General features: G+C 49.5%; 1 protein-coding gene across 3 annotated transcripts in view; it reads left to right on the top strand.

Moving 5' to 3' along the window:
• LOC140074614 (uncharacterized) overlaps positions 1–23,802 on the top strand; it is a 43,799-nt gene that overhangs the window by 11,882 nt on the left and 8,115 nt on the right. Inside the window, exons 2-4 of one of the 3 annotated variants that reach the window (XM_072119638.1) lie at positions 6,688–6,785; positions 20,375–20,726; positions 22,125–22,245. In XM_072119638.1, coding sequence (XP_071975739.1) covers positions 6,699–6,785; positions 20,375–20,726; positions 22,125–22,245 — 560 coding nt within the window. In that variant the 5' untranslated portion in view covers positions 6,688–6,698. Of the gene's footprint in view, positions 1–6,687; positions 6,786–16,679; positions 16,775–20,374; positions 20,727–22,124; positions 22,246–23,802 lie in introns of those variants that run through there. The other 2 variants (XM_072119637.1, XM_072119639.1) reach the window with 2 other exon arrangements.

Below are 23,802 nucleotides of genomic sequence, written 5' to 3'. Positions count from 1 at the left end.
CAGTGACTGCACCAGCAGCAGAATAGTGAGTGCAGCTCTGGAGTATAATACAGGATGTAACTCAGGATCAGTACAGGATAAGTAATGTCATGTATGTACACAGTGACTGCACCAGCAGCAGATAGTGAGTGCATCTCTGGGGTGTAATACAGGATGTAACTCAGGATCAGTACAGGATAAGTAATGTCGTGTATGTACACAGTGACTGCACCAGCAGCAGAATAGTGAGTGCAGCTCTGGAGTATAATACAGGATGTAACTCAGGACCAGTACAGGATAAGTAATGTCATGTATGTACACAGTGACTGCACCAGCAGCAGAATAGTGAGTGCAGCTCTGGGGTATAATACAGGATATAACTCAGGATCAGTACAGGATAAGTAATGTCATGTATGTACACAGTGACTGCACCAGCAGCAGAATAGTGAGTGCAGCTCTGGAGTATAATACAGGATGTAACTCAGGATCAGTACAGGATAAGTAATGTCATGTATGTACACATTGACTGCACCAGCAGCAGAATAGTGAGTGCAGCTCTGGGGTATAATACAGGATGTAACTCAGGATCAGTACAGGATAAGTAATGTCATGTATGTACACAGTGACAGCACCAGCAGCAGAGTAGTGAGTGCAGCTCTGGGGTATAATACAGGATGTAACTCAGGATCAGTACAGCATAAGTAATGTCATGTATGTACACAGTGACTGCACCAGCAGCAGAATAGTGAGTGCAGCTCTGGAGTATAATACAGGATGTAACTCAGGACCAGTACAGGATAAGTAATGCCATGTATGTACACAGTGACTGCACCAGCAGCAGAATAGTGAGTGCAGCTCTGGAGTATAATACAGGATGTAACTCAGGATCAGTACGGGATAAGTAATGTCATGTATGTACACAGTGACTGCACCAGCAGCAGAATAGTGAGTGCAGCTCTGGAGTATAATACAGGATGTAACTCAGGATCACTACAGGATAAGTAATGTCATGTATGTACACAGTGACTGCACCAGCAGCAGATAGTGAGTGCATCTCTGGGGTATAATACAGGATGTAACTCAGGATCAGTACAGCATAAGTAATGTCATGTATGTACACAGTGACTGCACCAGCAGCAGAATAGTGAGTGCAGCTCTGGAGTATAATACAGGATGTAACTCAGGACCAGTACAGGATAAGTAATGTCATGTATGTACACAGTGACTGCACCAGCAGCAGAATAGTGAGTGCAGCTCTGGGGTATAATACAGGATATAACTCAGGATCAGTACAGGATAAGTAATGTCATGTATGTACACAGTGACTGCACCAGCAGCAGAATAGTGAGTGCAGCTCTGGGGTATAATACAGGATGTAACTCAGGATCAGTACAGGATAAGTAATGTCATGTATGTGCACAGTGACTTCACCAGCAGCAGAATAGTGAGTGCAGCTCTGGGGTATAATACAGGATGTAACTCAGGATCAGTACAGGATAAGTAATGTCATGTATGTACACAGTGACTGCACCAGCAGCAGAATAGTGAGTGCAGCTCTGGAGTATAATACAGGATGTAACTCAGGATCAGTACAGGATAAGTAATGTCATGTATGTACACAGTGACTGCACCAGCAGCAGAATAGTGAGTGCAGCTCTGGGGTATAATACAGGATGTAACTCAGGATCAGTACAGGATAAGTAATGTCATGTATGTACACAGTGACTGCACCAGCAGCAGAATAGTGAGTGCAGCTCTGGAGTATAATACATGATGTAACTCAGGATCAGTACAGGATAAGTAATGTCATGTATGTACACAGTGACTGCACCAGCAGCAGAATAGTGAGTGCAGCTCTGGAGTATAATACAGGATGTAACTCAGGATCAGTACAGGATAAGTAATGTCATGTATGTACACAGTGACTGCACCAGCAGCAGATAGTGAGTGCATCTCTGGGGTATAATACAGGATGTAATTCAGGATCAGTACAGGATAAGTAATGTCATGTATGTACACAGTGACTGCACCAACAGCAGAATAGTGAGTGCAGCTCTGGAGTATAATACAGGATGTAACTCAGGATCAGTACAGGATAAGTAATGTCATGTATGTACACAGTGACTGCACCAGCAGCAGATAGTGAGTGCATCTCTGGTGTGCCTCGTTACCTCGTTAGCTGTCTGTTGCTGTGAGAGGCTGTGTGCTGCTGCTGCTCCTGAGCTCCAGGGAAAACCACCTCCACCTGGGGCCTGCTCTCTCCTCTCCCAGGGAGGGAGTGGGTTTCCAGGCATGAGCCAGGGCAGCAAGTCCCAGGCTCCTGCTTCCCGGTCTAGGCCGGCGGGAGGCAGGGGTAGCCAGGAACCGGCCCCAAGCGCTGCGAAAGCCTTGGGGGTAAGAAGATCTGCAAGGAACAGCAGCAATGCTGCTCCAAGTACCCCCAGGCCAGCTAAGGCTTCAAAAAGCGCCAAAACCCCAGGAAAGCTGAATACCTCGGGAAAGCTGGGTACCTCGGAAAAGCTGGATACCGCGGGAAAGCTGAGTGCTCAGAGAGGTGAGGCTGACCTCAGTGAAGAGGGCTGGGGAATGCTGAGGACCCGGGAGTCTATTTCCACCTATTCCTCCCGGGCTCTGGGCCACCTCTCTGAGTACGAAGAAGCCAGCAAGACGGTGAGGAGACTGCGGGAGGAGATCAAGTGCGCCCATGCCAGGGCAAGCTCTGCCCAGAAGAGGAGGAAGGAGCAGATTCTGGCAGAGATTTCCAGGCTCCAGACTGACATCCAGGCCTTGGAGGAGAGGAAGGCTTACCTGCTGGAGAGGAGCGGTCCGTTTAAAGAAAAAATCCTTAATGATGAGCGGTTCCGGGAGATGGAGGAGGAGAAGCAGAGGCGGCTGATGGGGCTTCAGCCTGAGAGTCAGACGGAGGAGGAAAGCCCGGTGCCGTACAGTGGGCCCCCTGCAGGACAAGCGGCCATGTCATCTGGCTGCGGTTCTGCCGGCCCGGGTGAGGATAGTGACAGCCACCAGGGAGGGGCGCTGATGGAGGAGATCAGACGGCTCGAGTCCCCCGTGCACCTCCAGGACTTTACTTTTGGAGACGATCTGCCGGAGGATGCACCGGGGGGCAGCAAACCACGAAGGAAAAAGACCAAATCCGTGGAAGTGGTGAGTCTAGTCTACAGCCCCCTCCCCATAAAACCCGAGTCGGCCGCAGGGTCAGCTCACTGTGCGAGCCCCGTTACCCAGCCCAGCGCGGGTCCTGCAGTGGACTCAGTGCCAGGGAGCGGGGAGATTACAGGTGTGACATCTGATGTGGCGATGGGCTCCGTCTCTGTGGTAACAGTGGGGGAGCAGGGGAAGCATCGGCCGCAAGGCCGGACAGTCAGGGCGGCTCGGATGTGGCGATACGATCAAAATCCAGTGCTGTTGTGCGTCCCCCAGTGGGAGGGGGGGATAGCCCGGCACTGGTGGCAGCTTCCGGTGCCTCGGCGCCTCTTCATGCTGTTGCCGCTGATCACTTAGGTGGGGGGGGGGGGCGGCGGCAGCGTGGAGGGGTCGCTGAGGCTGAGGGCTCCGGACCTCCCAGACAGGACAGTAAAATTTTATTTTGTGTTGGTGTTGGGGATGATCCAAGTCCGGATGCAGGTGAAGAAAAGCGGCGAATTCTACCCAATTATAAGAAAGCTAAATTAAAGGAAACCTACCATTTCAAATGGTAGGTTTAAGCTGTAAACACCGAGCACCAGCTCAGGGTGAGCTGGTGCCGGTGCTTAGTTTCGTTAGTGTTAAAACCGCGGTATCGCGGTTTTAACACTTTTTAAACTTTATAGCAGAAGCCGCTTCGGCGCTGCGCTCGACCGTGCGCGCGCAACGCCTGCGGCATTTCCTATGTAGGCGCGCAGCGCCGAAGCAGTTTATGCTATAAAGTTTAAAAAGTGTTAAAACCGCGATACCGCGGTTTTAACACTAACGAAACTAAGCACCGGCACCAGCTCACCCTGAGCTGGTGCTCGGTGTTTACAGCTTAAACCTACCATTTGAAATGGTAGGTTTCCTTTAACATCTGCTACTGATGATGCGGAGGGCACAAGTGTGACAAAAGTTGGGGTCCCCTCGGGGCAATGCCCTAAAGGGGGACCCTCGTCCCTTGTGCCTGAAGATGCGGAGGTGGTTATGCCCCCTATTTCCCTTATGGCCCCTAATGTTTCTGCTGGTCCAGCCAGTGTGAGTGGTGTCAGTAATGTTGTGGTGGCTAGTGTGAGTGGTGCAAAAACATTAGCAGTTATGGGAGTGAGTGATGGAGTGGCTGGTGGTGTGGGTGGCATGGAGGTGGGTAGTGTTAATGTGGTGGGTACAGGGGTTGGTCCGGTTGCTCCTCCAGTGGTGGCCCCTATTAAGAGCTATGCCAGTGTCGCTGCTGGGGGAAGTAGGGTTCCATCATCCTCGTCTCTGGGCTCTGGGGACGGCTTTTTGCAACGGCGCCTCCTGCAGGCCTTACAGAAGGGAGAAAGGACGATCAATGTAGCGGGGCAGGAGGTTGATTTGTCGTTTTGGATAGAGAGGCACGGCCTGTCTGCCTTCCGAGAGCAAAGAGGCAGGGAGACATCATGGTCACTAACCGTAGGAATGTGGTCCGTCTTCGGTGGCGTGGCAGTGATGTGTGTCCCCCTCGGGCACAGGTAGTTGAGCTGCTGCTGAATATGGACTTCAAGGCAGCTGACATCTTTGCCTTGATCCATCCCTATGGTACATCTGAGTTTGATATCAGCTTTGTTCGGCCGGAGGGGCTTGAGCTCTTCTGGTCCAACTATGAGCTGAGATACAACGAGCCCGAGTGACGGGACTTTGCTGTGCAAGCAGTGTCCCGCCAGAGCGAACTCAAGAACGTGACCGTTCTTACCCGTAACGAATCACTATCTTGCTTTGACATCATGACCTGGATGAATCGTTATGGAGAGGTACTGGGAGTACCAGAGAAAAATCGAGACGAGTTTGGTATCTGGTCAGGGGCCTGGACCTTCATGGTGAAGTTGAGGCGTTCAGGTAACGCAGTCGCCCACATCCCTTCATCAGCCTTCCTGGGGAGGGATCGGATCCTGATCTTCTACCGGGGGCAGCCTAAGCTGTGTCACAGGTGCGGTGACTGGGGTGTCGGCCATCTCGCTGCGTCCTGTACAGGGCAGATTAGGTGTAACCTGTGTGGTGATCTCGGTCACCCATACAGTCGTTGTCCTCTTTCCTTCGCTAATGCGGGCTCAACCTCAGCGGATGAAAGCCATTAGGCTGAATCTGCTGGGGAGGGGACAAGCAGAGGCGGAGGAATGGAGGGGCCAGGGAAGAAAGACAGGAAAAAGACGCCTGCCCAGCTAAGGCGTCTAGAGAAGCGTCAACAGGAGAGAGAGCGGGGGGAGTCTCGGGCTGCTTGGACAACCTCTGGCGCTGTCCTGGAGACCACACCTGTCGCTGAGGCCCCAGGGAATGATGTACTGGATGAGGAGGTCAGGAGGATCGAGAGAGAGGAAGGTGCCACGTCCTCAGACTCCTCCCATTATGAGAGTATGGACGAGGATAATAGGGCGTGGCTAGAGGAAAAGCGTAAGCGTGGCGCCAAAAAGAAGAAAAAGGGTAAAAAGAAGGGAGGTGTAAGATCTTCTCCCTCCCTGATTAAGGTACCCAAGGAAGGTGCAACCGACCCCCCGCTGGTCGAACTTTCAAATCGATTCCTGGCCCTGGATGGAGCCTCTCCTGCCGATGGAGGGGCTGAGGGTGAAGGGCCAGAGGTGGCGGAGCCTGCAGGGGGTGCCGAGTCTCCCCCTGGGGAGTCAGGGTCCTCAGGAGGGGAGACTGGCCCAGAGTCTGGAGACGAGGATGAGGGGGCAGGTCCTGGATCTGCCCCCGAAGCATCAGAGGTGCGGGAGATGGACACCACAATATGTCTAAAAAGGGGGTGTTCATTTCCCGAGGGTGGTGGTAAGATGGGTAAAAAGAAAGCCGTCTAACTCAATCACTCATGATGGCGGCACCCACTCTGTTGACGCTAGCGTCCATTAATGTCGCCAGCATTAAGTCTGATGCGGCTAGATTTGCGGCCTTTGATTTTCTCGGCCGTGTTGAAGCTGACATTTTATTTTTGCAGGAGACCAGGCTGCCAGATTTGGCGGCCGTGTTTAAAGCTAAGAGGGCCTTCCTATTGGTCTCTTGCGGCCGAGCCGTATAGCGGAGTGGCGGTCCTTTTTACCGCACCGGTAGAAGGCCGACGGGTTATTGAGTTAGAAATGGGGAGGTGCCTGATCCTGGATGTCCTCATGAAGGGACGAGAACTTCGCCTAATTAACATCTATGGTCCCCAGTCCAAGTGGGACAGGAAGTGTCTCTTTATGAGAATCAAGCCCTACCTTTTTACAAGTCAGCAGGTGGTCTTTGGAGGGGACTTCAATGCTGTCACGAGGTCCCAGGATAGGGGAGGTTCCAGAGACAAGCTGACTTATGATAGCGTCGCTCTTAATAGCATAGCTAGTGAGGCTCGCCTGGTGGATGTTCACATCCGGCACACCCCAGGCCATGTGGGGTTCACCTATTATAGGGGTAGCTGCAGGTCTAGAATAGACAGGTTTTATTTAAAGGAGGAAGCCATCTCTTCAGCAGTGTCCGTTGTTGAGGTGGAGTTCTCCGACCACTGTCTAATTTTGTTTTCTCTGAATGTTACAGAGACTCCCCGGATGGGAAGAGGCTACTGGAAGCTCAATTCGTTTCTCCTGGAAGAAGCAGAGATAAGACAATCCTTTGAGGACTTTCTTCAGAGCCAGGTACCTTTGCTGGGCCTTTGTAGCAGTAAGTCAGAGTGGTGGGAGATGCTCAAGAAAAGGGTGACGAGATTCTTCCGCCAGCTCTCGAGCCTCAGGAGCCTGGACAGGTACCGCCTGTATCAGGGCCTGAGGAGGAAACTCGAGCATCTCGTCTCGACTGGAGGTAGTCGTGAGGACATCTCCACAGTGAAATCTTTGCTGAAGAGGTGTCAGTACGATAGACACGCATCTTTGGTTTTTGAGAGGGATTACGGGAAATACCGCTCGCCCGACTCTTACAGAAACTGCAAGATGTCAGTGAATGGTAAAGTTGTCACAGGACTGGTTGACAGTACGGGGTCCCTGAAAAGGTCCAGATCAGGGATCCTGGAGGTCGTCAGATCTTTCTACTCACACCTCTTGGGCAGGAAGGATCTAGATCGGGATGTGATGTCGGCTTTCCTGTCTGAAACTGTCCCTGAGCCAGGAGTAGACCCCACTCTTGATGTTTTGACAGAGATGATCAGGAATGAGGAAGTCAGCCGGGCGATTGAAGGGCTCGCTCTCAAGAAATCGCCAGGTCCGGATGGCTTAACATCTGAGTTCTATAAGACCTTTAGGGATACCTTGGTTCCCCTCTTGACTGAGGTATTCAATGAGTGTCTTTCCTCAGGCACTCTGCCGAAGTCAATGAGGAGGTCAGCCCTGATCATTCTGTCAAAGGGTAAGGACCGATCTCGTGTTGAGAACTGGCGTCCCATAGCGCTTCTCAATGCGGACAGAATGGTTTTGGCAAAGGTGCTATTTAATCGGCTGGTGCAGTTTGTGCCCCGGCTCCTTTCGGGGACCCAGCACTGCTCTGTTCCAGGCCGCAGTACATTTAGTGCTGTGCTTTGTGTCCGGGAGGCAGTGGAGCAGGGCAGGGCTGGTAACTGGAAGGGGTACTTGCTGTCCTTGGATCAGGCAAAAGCGTTTGATCGGGTTAACCACGAGTACCTCTGGTCTGTCCTTCTGAGGTATAGCCTGCCGGGGGAGTTTGTCAATTGGCTGAAAGTTTTGTACGCAGGGGCAGAGAGTTTCCCGCTTGTGAACGGTTGGATTGGCCGCTCTTTTGAGGTCGGGTCTGGTGTTCGCCAGGGTTGTCCTCTGAGCCCACTACTGTATGTGTTCGCGCTTGACCCATTCCTTAGGAGGGTTGATCGTGGGCCGTTGGTGGGAGTCGGGATGGATCGGGCAGCACCGGAAGCCACTCTAAGGGTGGTAGCGTATGCTGATGATGTCACCGTTTTCGTGTCCTCGGGAGGGGAGGCGCAATGGGTGATGTGAGAGGTTGACCGCTACTCAGAGGCTTTTGGTCCAAGATCAACCGGGATAAGTGTGAGAGTCTCTGGCTGGGAGAGGGAGGTCCGGGCTTTGATCTCCCGGACACTCTTCCAGGGCCCCAGGACTCTGCCAAAGTTCTCGGCATCGAATTTGGCCAGGGGGATTACCCCATGCAAAACAGGCTTAAGATCGCCGCTCAGAGGGTGGACCAGTGGAAGGGTTGGTCTTTGACCCTCAGAGAAAGGGTTAACCTGATTAAAACTTACCTGCTCCCGTTGCTGATTTACCTGGGCAGTGTGTGCATGTTGCCAGAACCCCTCTGGACTCGGGTGTACAGTCTGTTCTTCCAGCTGTTATGGGGGAATAGGCTGAACCTAATCAAGAGGGAGGTTACTTACCGCACGAGGAGACAAGGAGGGTTGTGTATGGTCAACCCTGTGGTGTTCCTAGTGAATACCTTTCTTAAGATCAATGTTGCAAACCTCTGGAAAGAGAGGGCTCCTCCGTGGGTATACTCCTGTAGAGGATGGTTTCGGCCTTTCTTCCAGGAATGGGAGACAGGAGGGCAAGTGAAGGATCTCCGTACACCTCATGGGCATCTTCCGGCTTACGCTACCCCGGTTCTGAAGGTGATTCGCCGGTGGGGTCTGGGAATGTGGGAGATCAGGACCATGTCGAGGAAACTCCTTGACAAGAGGGTTCTGTTTGCCCGTTTCCAGAAGCCTCTGGCCCTCAGGGATTGCCCAAGTCAGGATCTGAGGGTGGGTTTGAGTTTATTGAATTCCATCAGGATCCCCTTGAAGTTTTGGGACTTGGCTTGGCGCTGCTTCCATGGAAAGCTGTGTGTGAGGGACAATCTGAAGTGTAGGAGCTCTGAGGAAAGGGGTTGTCCCCGGGAGGATTGCGGTGGCCTGCTGGAGAGCATGGACCACTTCCTGCTTCAGTGCCCCTTTAACACAGAGGTGTACAACCGGGTGGGCACTTCCATCCATTGGCCCGGGTAGGCCGGTCTCTCCTATGCGGAGTGGGCCTATGGAGCATTCAGAGGCCTGGGTGGCCGGGACCGCTGCACGTTATTCCTAGTTAGCCTAGTGGTCAGGTACCACACGTGGAATGCACGGTGCTTAGTTTCGACGCAGCGTAAAATCCTCCCGGTGGATGAGGTGGTTAGGAAAATTCTGGGTGACCTGGTGAAGGTGCGCTCTCTGGAGTATGAGAGGCTGGGCACGGGGAGGGCCTCTCTCCTTTGGAGGGGGTTCTCCTTTAGTGTCCCCTAGTCTGTCATCTCCGCTCCTGGTGTTGGGCTGATGCTGCACTGTAGATTTTTGTTTTGTATCTGGGCATGTAGTGATGTAGGGGCTTGCAGGCGCCGAACCTGGGCTTTATGTGGTTTTGATTGATGTTGTTCAGATTTTATTTGTATTCTGTTTTCTTTGTTATGTTGTAATCAGTGTATATATTGTATATAGTTGGGTTTGGGACACAGTGTTAGGTTGGGAGGGGGGTGATGGTGGTGGAATTAACGAACTGACCTTGGACTCTATGTCCCTGGGCACTGGTCTGGACTACTTAACGCAAACTTTGGACGTTAGACCAGTGTCTGGGGGGAAGGGGAGGCTGTGGGCGAGGGATTTAGTTTAGTGTAGTGTTGTGTGTATTTGTTATTATATTAAAAAAAAAAAAAATAAATGGGTGTGGGGTGGTTTGTTATTAGAGGGTGTGGGGTGGGTTTATGTATATTTATAGTCATTTATGTTTATTTGTGGGTGTGTCTTGTCTTTGTTTATTGGTTTGGTTTAGATTGTGATAATCGGTTGGGTGGGGGTTGTGGTATTTGGTGTTTAATCATTTCGGTGTATTGTAAGTTATTGTTTTTTGTTAGGTATGAATGGGGCTGGACCAGCAGGCAAGATATTGTATATATTGTATATTATGTTTTGTTTGTATTGTTATGTTTTTTACTTTTATATAAAATAAAAGATCTACAGGATGTAACTCAGGATCAGTACAGGATAAGTAATGTCATGCATGTACACAGTGACTGCACCAGCAGCAGAATAGTGAGTGCAGCTCTGGAGTATAATACAGGATGTAACTCAGGATCAGTACAGGATAAGTAATGTCATGTATGTACACAGTGACTGCACCAGCAGCAGAATAGTGAGTGCAGCTCTGGGGTATAATACAGGATGTAACTCAGGATCAGTACAGGATAAGTAATGTCATGTATGTACACAGTGACTGCACCAGCAGCAGAATAGTGAGTGCAGCTCAGGAGTATAATACAGGATGTAACTCAGGATCAGTACAGGATAAGTAACGTCATGTATGTACACAGTGACTGCACCAGCAGCAGAATAGTGAGTGCAGCTCTGGGGTATAATACAGGATGTAACTCAGGATCAGTACAGGATAAGTAATGTCATGTATGTACACAGTGACTGCACCAGCAGCAGAATAGTGAGTGCAGCTCAGGAGTATAATACAGGATGTAACTCAGGATCAGTACAGGATAAGTAATGTCATGTATGTACACAGTGACTGCACCAGCAGCAGAATAGTGAGTGCAGCTCTGGGGTATAATACAGGATGTAACTCAGGATCAGTACAGGATAAGTAATGTCATGTATGTACACAGTGACTGCACCAGCAGCAGAATAGTGAGTGCAGCTCTGGGGTATAATACGGGATGTAACTCAGGATCAGTACAGGATAAGTAATGTCATGTATGTACACAGTGACTGCACCAGCAGCAGAATAGTGAGTGCAGCTCTGGGGTATAATACAGGATGTAACTCAGGATCAGTACAGGATAAATAATGTCATGTATGTACACAGTGACTGCAGCAGCAGCAGAATAGTGAGTGCAGCTCTGGAGTATAATACAGGATGTAACTCAGGATCAGTACAGGATAAGTAATGTCATGTATGTACACAGTGACTGCACCAGCAGCAGAATAGTGAGTGCAGCTCTGGAGTATAATACACAATGTAACTCAGGATCAGTACAGGATAAATAATGTCATGTATGTACACAGTGACTGCACCAGCAGCAGAATAGTGAGTGCAGCTCTGGAGTATAATACAGGATGTAACTCAGGATCAGTACAGGATAAGTAATGTCATGTATGTACACAGTGACTGCACCAGCAGCAGAATAGTGAGTGCAGCTCTGGAGTATAATACAGGATGTAACTCAGGATCAGTACAGGATAAGTAATGTCATGTATGTACACAGTGACTGCACCAGCAGCAGAATAGTGAGTGCAGCTTTGGAGTATAATACAGGATGTAACTCAGGATCAGTACAGGATAAGGCTATATTCACACTGCCGTTGCCCGCCCGTACCGTACCGTAGCGGACAACGGCAGTGCACGGGGAGAGGAGGAGGAGGTGAGCGCAGCTCACCCCCGCCCCTCTCCATAGCAACCTATGGCGCACGGTGCCGTATTACGGGAAAAGATAGGACAGGTCCTATCTTTTTCCCGGGTACGGAATGGTACGGTGCCGCACGTGTGCGGCACCGTACCGCTCCCGTAGGGTGCCGTGCGCCCATTGCTGCCTATGGGGGATGTATATCGGCCGTATATACGTCGGCCGTATATACGTCCCCCACACGTTAGTGTGAATGTAGCCTAAGTAATGTCATATATGTACACAGTGACTGCACCAGCAGCAGAATAGTGAGTGCAGCTCTGGGGTATAATACAGGATGTAATTCAGGATCAGTACAGGATAAGTAATGTCATGTATGTACACAGTGACTGTACCAGCAGCAGAATAGTGAGTGCAGCTCTGGAGTATAATACAGGATGTAACTCAGGATCAGTACAGGATAAGTAATGTCATGTATGTACACAGTGACTGCACCAGCAGCAGAATAGTGAGTGCAGCTCTGGAGTATAATACAGGATGTAACTCAGGATCAGTACAGGATAAGTAATGGCATGTATGTACACAGTGACTGCACCAGCAGCAGAATAGTGAGTGCAGCTCTGGGGTATAATACAGGATGTAACTCGGGATCAGTACAGGATAAGTAATGTCATGTATGTACAGTGACTGCACCAGCAGCAGAATAGTGAGTGCAGCTCTGGGGTATAATACAGGATGTAACTCAGGATCAGTACAGGATAAGTAATGTCATGTATGTACTCAGTGACTGTACCAGCAGCAGAATAGTGAGTGCAGCTCTGGGGTATAATACAGGATGTAACTCAGGATCAGTACAGGATAAGTAATGTCATGTATGTACACAGTGACTGCACCAGCAGCAGAATAGTGAGTGCAATCTCATTCTGCTGTGTGCTACTGAAGGGTGTGGCTGTGTGCTGCTGAGCTCCTGCACCACCTGGTGGAAGACCGATCCACCCAGGCCTGCTCTCTCCTCCCCAGGGAGGGAGTGGGTTCACTGGGATGAATCCTGCAGGAAAGTCCCAGGCTCCTGTCTCCCGGACCAGGCCGGCGGGGGGCAGGAGAAGCCAGTTACCGGCCAAAACTGATGGCGTGAGAAGATCTGCCCGGAGCCAAGGACGCAGCGATGTGACCTCGGCTGCCACCCCCAAGACCCAGGGAAGCCGCAAGGTCTCCGGAACACAAAAGATCAAGGCAAGTGACATCAGCCTAAGTGCTCCTCCTGGAAAGCTGGGTGTATGTGCGGGAAAGCTGGGTGGTTCAGCTGGAAAGCTGGGTGCTCACGGAGGTGTGGAAAAGGCATGGGGAGATCTAAAAACCCGGGAGTCTGCTACCATCTATGGCTCCCGGATTGCTGAGCACCTCCGTGAGTACGAGGAAGCTGGAAAAGCGCTGAGGAGGCTCCAGGAGGAGATAAGGGAGACCTTGGCCCTAGCGGGGGTGGCCACTAAGAAGAAGAAACCTGATCTTCTTATCACCATCAACAGGCTTAAAGCCGAGGTCACCGCTCTGGAGGAGAAGCGTCGGCTTATCCGTGACAACAGCGGTCCGTTCCGGGAAAAGCTGGAGAACGACATGAGGTTTGAAGAAATGCGCCAGGAGCAGCTGAGAAAGCTGAAGGGGCTTGAGATCCAGGCGGATGATGGCGATGATGAGGAGGATGAGGAAGACCTGCCGTGTCCGTCTGGTGGCCTGCGCCAACACCAGCAGGCCTCGCACGACAGGCTGCCTGCAGAGCAAGCGCCATTACCATCAGGCTGCGGCTCTGCCAACCTGGAGGAGGAAAGTGATGGCAGCGGTCAGGGAGGGGCGCTAATGGCTCAAATACGTCAGCTTGAGTCCCCAGTTCACCTCCAGAACTTTTCCTTCGGCGATGATATGCCAGATGACGACCTAAAGAGAAAGAAGAGAGCCAGGAAGACCAAGGCGTCTCAGGAGGTGAATCTGGTGTTTCGTCCCCTCCCTGTTTCCTCCGGGCAGGCAGCAGTGCCAGCCTGTCGTGTAGGCCCCGTTACCCAGCCCAGCACGAATCCTGCAGTGGACTCGGTGCCAGGGTGCGGGGAGAGTGCAAAGCCACGTTCCATCATGGCGCAGAGCACCAGCCTTGTTTGTAGTAGCAAGGATGGTGCAGGGAAGGCATCGGCTGAAAGGCCGGACAGTGAGGGCGATCCAGCAGGTCCTGGTACTGTGCGCTGCCCCCCAGTGGGAGGGGGGGTGGCCCGGTGCCAGGGACGGTGGCTCCTGTGGCCCCTAGCGCTGTGGCTGCATCTAGCTCCGGTGAGCAGCGGCAGTGTGATGGGGCTGCTGGGGCTTGTGGTGCAGCGCCTCCCAATCGTCCTGTGCAGCCTGTGGGAAAGGGCACAGGAAAAGTGTTATTTTGTATTGGTGCATCTGACCCTGGAGATGACCATAAGAGACTGTCCGGAGTTAATAAAGACAAGAGGCCTCTTGCATCCAGCGAGCAGCGAAAAACTACTGGACAACAAGGGGTTAATGCCAATGAGGCAGAGGGCACAAGTAAGATCGGGGTTGGAGCTGCCTCTTCTCAGGCTGTATCAGCTATGGAGGTGGCTCTACCCCCAGTGCCCAGTGACGCCGAGGCAACCCCAGGTCCTCCTGGCCCAGCTGGTGTGAGTGATGCAAGGAAGCGAGGCAGTGATGCAAGGAAGCGAGGCAGTAATGTACATAGTGTGGTGAATGTGGGGGTGGTGAATGGTGATGGGGGGGATCCTGGTAGGAGTGCTGATCCATCTGCACCCCCAGTGGTGGCCGCTCCCATAAGGAGCTATGCGAGTGTCACCGCTGGGGCAAGTGGGGTTAACTCCTTGTCTCCTGGCTCTGGGAACAGCGTTTTGCAAAGGCGTCTTCTGGAGGCTCTCAGGAGAGGGGAAAAGTCAATCAATGTAGAGGGGAGAGAGGTTGATCTGTCCTTCTGGACAGAGAGGCATGGCCTGGCAGCCTTCCAAGAGAAAAGGGGGGGAGAGACTGTATGGTCTTTACCCACAACCGGGCCCGGAGCTTCCCGTAGGAATGTGGTTCGTCTTCGCTGGAGGGGCAGTGACGCATGCCCACCCAGGTCAAGGGTGGTGGAGCTCCTCCTGAAGATGAACTTTAGGGCTAGTGACATCTTTGCCCTGATACATCCTTATGGTACTCCGGAGTTCGATGTCAGCTTTGTTCGGCCGGAGGGCTTAGAGCTCTTCTGGTCGAATTATGAGCTGGCAAAGAACGAGCCCGCATGGCGAGACTTTGCTGTGCAAGCAGTGTCTCGCCAAAACACAGTCAAGAAAGTGACCGTTTTGACCCGTAACGAGTCACTTTCTTGCATGGACATCATGACTTGGCTGAGTCGTTATGGCGAAGTAGTTCAGGTACCTCAGAAAAACCGCGATGAATTTGGCATTTGGTCTGGAGCCTGGACCTTCATGATGAAGTTGAAGTGTTCAGGCGGCACAGTCGCCCACATTCCTTCTTCAGCCTTTCTTGGACGGGACAGAATCCTGATTTTCTACCAGGGGCAGCCGAAGGTCTGTCACAGGTGCGGTGACCCCACACACTTTAGCGCCAGCTGCCAAGTGCAGAAGTGCGCTTTGTGTGGTGGGCTAGGTCATCTCGCTGCATCCTGTAAGGACATTAGGTGTAACCTGTGTGGTGAGCTCGGTCACCCTTTCAGCCGTTGTCCTCGCTCCTTTGCCAATGCGGTTGTGACCCCAGTGGAGGAGAGCCATGAGGTTGCTTCTGCTGGGGAAGGTACCAGCAGAGGTGGAGGAGCTGAGGGGCCTGTGAAGAAAAGTAAGAATAAGTCACCTTCTCAGTTGAGGCGGCTTGAAGCCAGACAAAATGGGAGAGAACTGGGGAAGCCTCAGGTTGCTGGGGTGACCCTTGGTCCTTCCTCAGAGGCTGATCATGCTACTGAGGCCCTGAGGGATGATGAGTTGGATGAGGAGGTCAGGAGGATGGAGCGCGAGAAAGGTGCCATGTCCTCCACATCCTCCCATTATGAGAGTATGGATGAGGATAACAGGATTTGGCTAGAAAATAAGCGCAAGCAGAAAAAGAAAAAGCGCGGCGTATCTAAGGTACCTAAGGAAGGGAAAACTTCCTCCCCTCTGGTTGAGCTTTCCAACCGGTTCCTCACCCTCGATGAGATCGCCTCCTCGGAAGGAGGGGCTGAGGGTGGGGTTCTGGAGGTGGCGGCGGAGCAGCCTGCAGGGGGCGCCGAGTCTCTATCCTCTGGGGATGCTGGGTCCTCAGAGTGGGAGACTGACTCAGAGTCAGGAGACAAGGACGAAGGAGAGGGTGGTCCGGGTGGGTCCTTGGGGGCCAGTAATAACATGGACACCTCAATTTCGTTAAAAAGAAGTTGCCCCAATTCTGAAGGGAAAAGGGAAAAGGGATCATCCTCAGAGGACAGTAGAGGGAAGGGAGGTAGTAAGAAAAAAGCCGTCTAACTCAATCACTCATGATGGCGGCACCCACTCCGTTGACGCTGGCGTCCATTAATGTCGCCAGCATTAAGTCTGATGCGGCTAGATTTGCGGCCTTTGATTTTCTCGGCCGTGTTGAAGCCGACATTTTATTTTTGCAGGAGACCAGGCTGCCAGATTTGGCGGCCGTGTTTAAAGCTAAGAGGGAATGGAGACACGGGCCTTCCTATTGGTCTCTTGCGGCCGAGCCGTATAGCGGAGTGGCGGTCCTTTTTACCGCACCGGTAGAATGCCGACGAGTTATTGAGTTAGAAATGGGGAGGTGCCTGATCCTGGATGTCCTCATGAAGGGACAAGAACTTCGTCTTATTAACATCTATGGTCCCCAGTCCAAGTGGGACAGGAAGTGTCTCTTTATGAGGATCAAGCCCTACCTTTTTACAAGTCGGCAGGTGGTCTTTGGAGGGGACTTCAATGCTGTCACGAGGTCCCAGGATAGGGGAGGTTCCAGAGACAAGCTGACTTATGATAGCGTCGCTCTTAATAGCATAGCCAGTGAGGCTCGCCTGGTGGATGTCCACATCCGGCACACCCCAGGCCACGCGGGGTTCACCTATTATAGGGGTAGCTGCAGGTCTAGAATAGACAGGTTTTATTTAAAGGAGGAAGCCATTTCTTCAGCAGTGTCCGTTGTTGAGGTGGAGTTCTCCGACCACTGTTTAATTTTGTTTTCTCTGAATGTTACAGAGACCCCCCGGATGGGAAGAGGCTACTGGAAGCTCAATTCGTCTCTCCTGGAAGAAGCAGAGATAAGACAATCCTTTGAGGACTTTCTTCAGAGCCAGGTACCATTGCTGGGCCTTTGTAGCAGTAAGTCAGAGTGGTGGGAGATGCTCAAGAAAAGGGTGGCGAGATTCTTCCGCCAGCTCTCGAGCCTCAGGAGCCTGGACAGGTACCGCCTGTATCAGGGCCTGAGGAGGAAACTCGAGCATCTCGTCTCGACTGGGGGTAGTCGTGAGGACATCTCCAGAGTGAAATCCTTGCTGAAGAGGTGTCAGTACGATAGACACGCATCTTTGGTTTTTGAGAGGGATTACGGGAAATACCGCTCGCCCGACCCTTACAGAAACTGCAAGATGTCAGTGAATGGTAAAGTTGTCACAGGACTGGTTGACAGTACGGGATCCCTGAAAAGGTCCAGATCAGGGATTCTGGAGGTCGTCAGATCCTTCTACTCGCACCTCTTGGGCAGGAAGGATCTAGATCGGGATGTGATGTCGGCTTTCCTGGCTGAAACTGTCCCTGAGCCAGGAGTAGACCCCTCTCTTGATGTTTTGACAGAGATGATCAGGGAAGAGGAAGTCAGCCTGGCGATTGAAGGGCTCGCCCTCAAGAAATCGCCAGGTCCGGATGGCTTAACATCTGAGTTTTATAAAACCTTTAAGGACGCCTTGGTTCCCCTCTTGACTGAGGTATTCAATGAGTGTCTTTCCTCGGGCGCTCTGCCGAAGTCAATGAGGAGGTCTGCCCTGATCATCCTGTCAAAGGGTAAGGACCGATCTCGTATTGAGAACTGGCGTCCCATAGCGCTTCTCAATACGGACAGAAAGGTTTTGGCAAAGGTGCTGTTTAATCGGCTGGTGCAGTTTGCGCCCCGGCTCCTTTCGGGGACCCAGCACTGCTCTGTTCCAGGCCGCAGTACATTTAGTGCTGTGCTTTGTGTTCGGGAGGCAGTGGAGCAGGGCAGGGCTGGTAACTGGAAGGGGTACTTGCTGTCCTTGGATCAGGCAAAAGCGTTTGATCGGGTTAACCACGAGTACCTCTGGTCTGTCCTTCTGAGGTATGGCCTGCCGGGGGAGTTTGTCAATTGGCTTAAGGTTTTGTACACAGGGGCAGAGAGTTTCCCGCTTGTGAACGGTTGGATTGGCCGCTCTTTTGAGGTCGGGTCTGGTGTTCGCCAGGGTTGTCCTCTGAGCCCACTTTTATACGTGTTCGCGATTGACCCATTCCTTAGGAGGGTTGATCGTGGGCCGTTGGTGGGAGTCGGGATGGACCAGGCGGCACCGGAAGCCACTCTAAGGGTGGTAGCGTATGCCGATGATGTCACCGTTTTTGTGTCCTCGAGAGGGGAGGCGCAATGGGTGATGTCAGAGGTTGACCGCTACTCAGAGGCTTCTGGGTCCAAGATCAACCGGGATAAGTGTGAGAGTCTCTGGCTGGGAGAGGGGGATCCAGGCTTTGATCTCCCGGACACTCTTCCAGGGCCCCAAGATTCTGCCAAAGTTCTCGGCATCGAATTTGGCCAGGGGGATTACCCCATGCAAAACTGGGATGGCAGGCTTAAGATCGCCGCCCAGAAGGTGGACCAGTGGAAGGGTTGGTCTTTGACCCTCAGGGAAAGGGTGAACTTGATTAAAACTTACCTGCTCCCATTGCTGATATATCTGGGCAGTGTGTGCATGTTGCCAGAACCCCTCTGGACTCGAGTGTACAGTCTGTTCTTCCAGCTGTTATGGGGGAATAGGCTGAACCTAATCAAGAGGGAGGTTACTTACCGCACGAGGAGACAAGGAGGGTTGTGTATGGTCAACCCTGTGGTGTTCCTAGTGAATACCTTTCTTAAGATCAATGTTGCAAACCTCTGGAAAGAGAGGGCTCCTCCGTGGGTATACTCCTGCAGGGGATGGTTTTGGCCTTTCTTCCAGGAATGGGAGACAGGAGGGCGAGTGAAGGATCTTCGTACACCGCATGGGCATCTTCCGGCTTATGCTACCCCGGTTCTGAAGGTGATTCGCCGGTGGGGTCTGGGAATGTGGGAGATCAGGACCATGTCAAGGAAAGTCCTTGACAAAAGGGTTCTGTTGACCCATTTCCAGAAGCCTTTGGCCCTCAGGGATTGCCCAAGTCGGGATCTGGGGGTGGGTTTAGGTCTTTTGAATTCCATCAGGATCCCCTTGAAGTTTTGGGACTTGACTTGGCGCTGCTTCCATGGAAAGCTGTGTGTGAGGGACAATCTGAAGTGTAGGAGCTCTGAGGAAAGGGGTTGTCCCCGGGAGGAGTGCGGTGGCCTGCTGGAGAGCATGGACCACTTCCTGCTTCAGTGCCCCTTTAACACAGAGGTGTACAACCGGGTGGGCGCTTCCATCCATTGGCCCGGGTTGGCCGGTCTCTCCTATGCGGAGTGGGCCTATGGAGCATTCAGAGGCCTGGGTGGCCGGGACCGCTGCACGTTATTTCTAGTCAGTCTAGTGGTCAGGTACCACACGTGGAACGCACGGTGTTTAGTATCGACGCAGCGTAAAATCCTCCCGGTGGATGAGGTGGTTAGGAACATTCTGGGTGACCTGGTGAAGGTGCGCTCTCTGGAGTATGAGAGGCTGGGCACGGGGAGGGCCTCTCTCCTTTGGAGGGGGTTCTCCTTTAGTGTCCCTTAGTCTGTCATCTCCACTCCTGGTGTTGGGGCTGATGCTGCACAGTAGATTTTTGTTTTGTATCTGAGCGTGTAGTGATGTGGGGCTTGCAGGCGCCGAACCTGGGCTTTATGTGGTTTGGTTTTGTTATGTTGATTTGTTTAATGTGTTTGTATCTTGTGTACAGTGTGTATTTATTTATAGTTATATGTAGTTATAGTTCTTGTGTATATAGGCTGGTTGGTTTTGGGGTGTTGGTGTTAGGGTGTTAGGTTGGGAGGGGGGTGGACGGGATTTGGACTATACGATCCTGGGCACTGGTCTGGACTATATAGCGCAAACTTTGGACGTTAGACCAGTGTCTGGGGGGAGGGTGATGGGCGTGGGATTTAGTTAGTTATATTTTATGTTATTTAATGTTATTTCCGTTATATTCATTGTTATTTCTTGTTTATTTATTTATTTATGTGTAGTTTGCTGTGTATTTCGATATAAAAAAAAAAAAAATAATTATTAGGTGGTGGGAATGGGTGAGGGTTTTGTTTGTTTTCATGCTGAGTGTGTGGTGTGTGTGTGGCTGGGCCAGGAGGTTTTGTAAGTTTATTTTCGTTTATATTTGTTCTTTTGTAATTCTTTTGCCAGAAGTTATGGCTTTATTTATGTTTATTATTGTTATGTTTTTTACTTTTATATAAAATAAAAGATTTACAGGATGTATCTCAGGATCATTGATGTCATGTATGTGCACAGTGTTCAGTATTAAGCATAATAGGCACACAGCTATGGTAATGAGAGAGGGCACTGTACCGCCCTCAGTCTGGTTAACTCTATAGATCCCATCAGTATTCAATGCATTAAACAGCCCAGATAAATGTAAATACCTTGTGCATTACAGTAGGAGTCCATAAACACATCCAGTAATGAGCCACTAAACACTTGTTGGACTCCAAAGCTTTTTCCCTCCATACTCTTAATGATCTGAATATAGTCTAATTTGCAGAATTATAATTTGGTTTTCCTAATGATTGTGTGCAGGGAGACATGCAGTCACCAGTCACTGACGTAGAAGATATGAATGGGCTTATGCGAAACACTCTGTCTAACTACAAGCCTGGATCAACCAGAAATATTGAGGGACACGGCTTTAGAAGAGTCTGTCTGCAACTTTTTGGCATGGAGGGTGATGGTAAATCCTCACTCATTAACTCCTGCCTGTCCGTGGTGCACAGCTGGCCATTCAGCAACGAGGCCGGAGCCGGAACATCCTCTGAGGCCTTGACCACAGCAAGAAAGGAATACAAACTGACCGACACCGTCTACATGATGGACAACCGGGGGCTAAGTCACATGACAACAGATGAGAGACTGGAGATATCGGCGCAGTTTCGTAAGTAGCCAAGACGCTGGTCCTTAGACCACCAGCATGTATGGAAGAAGGAACGCTTTAATATCTGTTTAATTTACAGCCATCTGTTGGGGGTCATCCTAAAATATAAAAGTAACACAGGTCCGGTGAGTTCAGACAGCAGCGCATGCGCAACATCTCACATCACGTTGTTTCACTGGGTATTGTAAAAAAAAAACAAAAAAAACCTCTTCATAAATTCTCTTCCTGTAATTACTAGTTGTGGTGGAAAGTAGGAATATAGGAGGTCCCCTACTTGCAGACGACCCCTAGTTACAGACGAACCCCTCTGCCCACTGTGACCTCTTTGGATGTTACTATAGTCCCAGGCTGCAATAATCAGCTGCTAAGTGTCTGTAATGAAGCTTTATTGATCATCCTTGGTCCCATTACAGTACAAAATTTTGAAACTCCAATTTTTAACTGGGGCAAAAAAAAAAAAAACATTTGGTGTGGATCTACAATTATAAAATATTAAAAACAACATGTGACTTGTGTGTTTCTCGCTAATCAGATCTTAGCCCCCACCTTTGTGCTTCTGTACAGCTCCTCCCTACTGCTCCTACACAGAGCTCACAGCCTGGTTAGCCTGTTTTTTTTTTAAATGCATCCAAACTAAAGCCCAACCCCTGGGACTACACAGAGGATTCTGTTGGGTGCAAGGTAAATTATGCTTAGAAAGGCAGAAAGGCAAATGTGCACTGCGGGTGTAATGGACTAATGCAATCTCTCTTTACTGAAAATGAGGTCCCTTTAAAGGAAATGTACCATGGAGAATCTACTTTTGAAATTATTCCCCATGGTAGATTTTCGATCTGGATAGCAACTGCATCCTGTTTTTAACTAATTCTTAGATGCAGCTGCTGCCGAAATAAAGTTTAATTGTCATATCGGCAGCAGCTGCATCCAAGAATTAGTGAAATAAGGGATGCAGCTGATACCCAGATGGGGAATCTTTTCAAAAGTAGGTTCTTTAGGTGTGTTATTTAAGTACTGCCTGTATATGTCTGTTTAACTTTTACCCTTTTTGTATGACAACCCTTTTGTTTGTAAGCACTGTCCTATTTTATATTAAAACTTAAATTTAATAAGATCCTTTTTGTGTTCTAGCAATGCCATATTTTAGAAGAGATACTAACTAAATTAATTGATTTATTAGCGAGTGTTCTATTGTATTTGGGCATAATTTATGCAAGTTATTGTGTGTGTGTGTATAAACTCACTCATTTTCTGGAGGGTTGACAGTAGTCAGAGGGTGGTCCAGCATGACCCAATCTCCCTTTCTGAAGCTAAGTCTGAACCTTATGCTGACATTAGTGATGAAAATATGTCTTTTTTTTTTAAAGAGCTGTGAGGTTTACTCTCCTTGTTTACACACAGGTAATCTGCGCTCTACATCCAAGGTGGTTTGGGAGTTTGAACTCGAGAGAACAGTAGATCAGCTTGAAGACAGGTTCAACAACCATTCTATGGATTTTATACTGCCCGTGCTAGTATGCAGGTATATCATTATATTATAGTCACCTATATCGCATATCCAACCTATTCTACATTCCATGTAACAAGAAAAAAAATAGTACCATAACTACTATAATACTGCCCCTATGTACAAGAATATAACTACTATAATACTGCCCCTATGTACAAGAATATAACTACTATAATACTGCCCCCTATGTACAGGAATATAACTACTATAATACTGCCCCCTATGTACAAGAATATAACTACTATAATACTGCCCCCTATGTACAGGAATATAACTACTATAATACTGCTCCTATGTACAGGAATATAACTACTATAATACTGCCCCCTATGTACAAGAATATAACTACTATAATACTGCCCCCTATGTACAAGAATATAACTACTATAATACTGCCCCTATGTACAGGAATATAACTACTATAATACTGCCCCCTATGTACAAGAATATAACTACTATAATACTGCCCCCTATGTACAGGAATATAACTACTATATTACTGCCCCCTATGTACAAGAATATAACTACTATAATACTGCCCCCTATGTACAAGAATATAACTACTATAATACTGCCCCCTATGTACAAGAATATAACTACTATAATACTGCCCCCTATGTACAGGAATATAACTACTATAATACTGCCCCCTATGTACAAGAATATAACTACTATAATACCGCCCCCTATGTACAGGAATATAACTACTATAATACTGCCCCCTATGTACAAGAATATAACTACTATAATACTGCCCCCTATGTACAAGAATATAACTACTATAATACCGCCCCCTATGTACAGGAATATAACTACTATAATACTGCCCCCTATGTACAAGAATATAACTACTATAATACCGCCCCCTATGTACAGGAATATAACTACTATAATACTGCCCCTATGCACAGGAATATAACTACTATAATACTGCCCTCTATGTACAGTAATATAACTACTATAATACCGCCCCCTATGTACAGGAATATAACTACTATAATACTGCCCCCTATGTACAGGAATATAACTACTATAGTACTGCCCTCTATGTACAAGAATATAACTACCATAATACTGCCCCCTATGTACAAGAATATAACTACTATAATACTGCCCCCTATGTACAAGAATATAACTACTATAATACTGCCCCCTATGTACAGGAATATAACTACTATAATACTGCCCCCTATGTACAAGAATATAACTACTATAATACTGCTCCCTATGTACAAGAATATAACTACTATAATACTGCTCCCTATGTACAAGAATATAACTACTATAATACTGCCCCCTATGTACAAGAATATAACTACTATAATACTGCCCCCTATGTACAGGAATATAACTACTATAATACTGCTCCCTATGTACAAGAATATAATTACTATAATACTGCCTCCTATGTACAGGAATATAACTACTATAATACTGCCCCCTATGTACAAGAATATAACTACCATAATACTGCCCCCTATGTACAGGAATATAACTACTATAATACTGCCCCCTATGTACAGGAATATAACTACTATAATACTGCCCCCTATGTACAAGAATATAACT

This window comes from Engystomops pustulosus, chromosome 8, assembly GCF_040894005.1.
Source record: "Engystomops pustulosus chromosome 8, aEngPut4.maternal, whole genome shotgun sequence".
In the NCBI taxonomy this organism is placed as follows: Eukaryota; Metazoa; Chordata; class Amphibia; order Anura; family Leptodactylidae; genus Engystomops; species Engystomops pustulosus.
This window is presented reverse-complemented; position numbering and strand designations above follow the sequence as displayed.